This window comes from Rhagoletis pomonella, unplaced genomic scaffold, assembly GCF_013731165.1.
Source record: "Rhagoletis pomonella isolate Grant_MI unplaced genomic scaffold, Rhpom_1.0 Rhpom_scaffold_00086, whole genome shotgun sequence".
In the NCBI taxonomy this organism is placed as follows: domain Eukaryota; kingdom Metazoa; phylum Arthropoda; class Insecta; order Diptera; family Tephritidae; genus Rhagoletis; species Rhagoletis pomonella.
Genome location: NW_023458640.1, coordinates 2,432 through 6,144, shown reverse-complemented (window position 1 = coordinate 6,144; position 3,713 = coordinate 2,432). Strand labels below are relative to the sequence as shown.

General features: G+C 39.6%; 1 protein-coding gene across 1 annotated transcript; it reads left to right on the top strand.

Moving 5' to 3' along the window:
* Positions 1-938: 938 nt before the first annotated feature.
* On the top strand, positions 939-2,530 carry LOC118749914 (the record flags this gene model as incomplete). Its single annotated transcript, XM_036484681.1, has 2 exons — positions 939-1,940; positions 2,405-2,530. Coding segments are annotated over exons 1-2 (1,128 nt in total), but the record flags the coding sequence as incomplete, so codon positions are not given.
* Between the last annotated feature and the right edge of the window lie 1,183 nt (positions 2,531-3,713).

Genomic DNA, 3,713 nt, shown 5'->3' with positions numbered 1-3,713 from the left:
AAAATACGCAATTGCTGCCAAAGGGTCGTTTCCAAGTTCGTCTACCATTCAAGAGAGATCCGTCGGAGCTTGGATCATCCTATGACGTAGCAAAACGAAGATACCTATCTCTTGAACGTAGACTTGCAAAGACCCCTGATACAAAAAAAATGTACGATGAGTTTATGTTGGAGTATTTGTCTCTAGGGCATATGACGGAAGTCAAGAACATTGTCCCATCTAGCCCACACTATTTTATACCTCATCAAGTCGTGATGAGATTAGACAGCTTAACCACAAAGTTAAGAGTCGTTTTTGATGCGTCAGCAAAAACCTCCACACATAAATCTCTTAACGAAATGTTGATGGTCGGCCCCACTATCCAACCAGAATTATATATTACGCTGCTAAAGTTTCGTTGTCGAAAATTTGCATTACGGCTGACATTACAAAAATGTACAGGCAAGTGGAAGTGCATGAAGAAGATAGAAAGTTCCAAATGATTTTGTGGCGAGAAACAGTGAATATGCCAATAAAGGTTTACGAGCTCAATACAGTCACATATGGTACATCTCCAGCACCATTCTTGGCTATAAGATGTCTGGACGAGTTGGGACAAATAAATCGACTTAATATGCCTGTTGGTTCTAGGGTGATCCAAGAAGATTTTTATGTAGATGATTTATTGTCAGGTGGCGAAACCTTAGAGGAAATTATACAAACTGAAGTAGTAAAAATTCTTGCCTCAGCTGGATTCAAGCTAGCAAAATGGTATTCGAACCATGATTTCCTAGAAAGTAATAGCATTTCGGAAAAAACAATATCTCTGAACGATACTGAAACAAAGCTGTAGTAACGATTTTAATAATTTACAACCCACTAAGCGCAACATATTGTCAGTGTCATCTCGACTTTTCGACCCATTAGGACTGCTATGTCCAATCATAACAAAAGCAAAAATGATTTTGCAGGAGCTATGGCTTCACAAATTGGAATGGGACGAATCAATTCCGATGTCGCTGGCTACAAGCTGGGATAATTTTAAAGAAAATATTAAACGAATTCCCGAAATACGCATTCCTCGTTTTGTTAACATTTTGTCGTCGTCGAAAATACAAGTACATGGTTTCGCAGATGCATCCATGCGCGCTTATGGTTGTTGTATTTATATTCGTAGCGGTTACAAAAATAATTATAAATCTATACTTCTTACAGCCAAGTCGAAGGTCGCTCCACTAAAAACGAAAACCCTACCGAGGCTTGAGTTATGCGCTGTGCACTTACTGGCGAAGTTGTGGAAAAATATAGCGCCAATATTACTCCCAAATACCGAGAAAACTGTATTTTGGACTGACTCGGAAATAGTGTTATATTGGCTGAAAAAACATCCATCCACATTATCAGTTTTCGTTGGGAATAGAGTAGCGGACGTTCAGGAATGGACAGAAAATGTAATTTGGAAACATGTACCAACCGCTCATAACCCAGCCGATATTGCCTCCAGAAGTTGCACTGTGGATGAAATGCGTCAATCAATATGGTTTAACGGGCCCAGATTTTTAACGCAAGGCGAAGATAATTGGCCAAATAACCCGCATTTCAAACCGCCGGAGGATATGGAGAACCTGGAAATTAGAAAAGCCAAGCCTTTAGTACTTTTATCATCGAAAAAGTCTTGTATCATAAACACCCTAATAGAAAATTGTTCGACTTACTTAAAAATTGTAAGAATACTTGCCTATGTATATAGATTTCTCAGTCCAACAGAAAAAGAGCCTCAAATTACCGCCAAAGAACTTGAAATGTCGTTCTTAAAAATTGTCGAAGTAATACAACATGAAGAGTTCGAAAATGAAATTAAATGCCTAAAAAATTCGTCGTCGGTAAATAAGCAGATTCAAAAACTCAATCCGTTCGTCCAAGATTGTAACGAAGGCAATAGAAATTTTACATTACTCCGAGTAGGTGGCCGTTTACAAAACTCTTCATTGTCATATGATACGAAACACCCACTCCTCATTCCGAAATGTCGATTTGCATACTTGTACGCTACTCACTTGCATTTAACAAACTGCCACGCAGGCCCAAGGGCGCTCATCGCGCTGATGCGACTAAAAATTTGGTCAGTGAATGCTCGAGAAATTGCGAGAAAAGTAGTACGCAATTGCACACACTGTTTTAAATACAAACCCAAGTTGTTGACACAAGTCATGGGAAATTTACCGGTGGATCGTTTATTGTCAGTTAGACCGTTCTGGGTAACTGGTGTTGACTTTTGCGGTCCAATATACACGTCATATAGAATTCGTGGTCGACCCCCTTATAAAACATATATAGCTGTATTTGTTTGTTTTTCGTCCAAAGCTGTTCATATCGAAGCTGTTTCCGACTTAACCACTAACTCATTTATTTCTTGTTTTAAAAGGTTTATCGGAAGGAGAGGCTTGCCGCACAAGGTCGTCTGCGACAACGCAACAAATTTCGTGGGAGCCAATGCCAAGATGAAGGAACTTCACGACGTATTTTTCAACGAGGTCAGCAGAAAGCAGATGTTAGATTTCGTGGCAGAGAAAGGAGTCCAATTCGAATTCATTCCGCCTCGCGCACCTCATTTCGGCGGTCTGTGGGAGGCGGCCGTAAAGTCAACAAAAAATTTGCTCTATCGCACCGTCGCAAACGCCAATCTGACATTCGAAGAACTATGTACCGTTCTCGTCGAGGTAGAGGCAGTCCTGAATTCAAGGCCTATCGCACCAATGTCCACAGATCCCAGCGATGGAGAAGCACTCACACCCGCACACCTGCTGATTGGGTGTTCTCTAAAAGCCATTCCCCGTAGAAACGGAAAACATGACTTATTCAAAAAGATGGCAACGTATCGCTTACCTGAAAGGGCAGTTCTGGTCTGCATTCCGCAGAGATTACATTTTAGAACTTCAGGCCAGGGCCAAATGGGTAAAACCCGAAATCAATATAGAGATTGGCACAGTGGTACTCGTCCACGAGGACAACATGCCACCCCAAAGATGGCTTATGGGCAAGGTTACGAGTGTCGTTGCTGGCAAAGATGGTATGGTCCGTGTTGCCCACATAAAAACACGCAATGGTGTCATCAAGCGTGCTGTTCATAAGTTGGCACCATTACCATTAAACTAATTATTAAAAAAAAAAAAACAAAGAGAATTAATACCAAAAATGAATTTCATTACAATATATGTATTTCAAATTTTTAATATTTATTGTTAAAAATAAAAACCCATAAGGTTTGAACTTAGATTCCTGTAATGAGCTAACATGCAAGAAGCATACAAAATCAATTTTATAATATACCTTTTTTTCTTATTTGGATGCATAGGCACCCACAAAATTTAAATCAAATGTTATTGATACATACGCATCAACGGGCCCAGAATGTTTGGCCAGCATTGAATTGTCACTAATTAGTCGTACTGTATTTAGTACAAAACACTCAGCGTAATTAATAGTCAGTAAGCAACACTGTTCTTAGTATTAAGGCTATCTTGAATTTAAATAAATTAGTACTTGTTATTCATTCGTAGACCACAGCCAGCATCGCATCTCTTTTCAATTAGCGCATCGCCGCACCGTCGTTATTAAATACATAGGTAAAGTTGTAAACTCGTTGTCGGTTTTGCAGCAGCAACAGAAACTATTGTTGCTTTACAATTTGGCGCCCGAGCAGGGACTTTTAGTAAAGTCGTTTTTTGATTTAA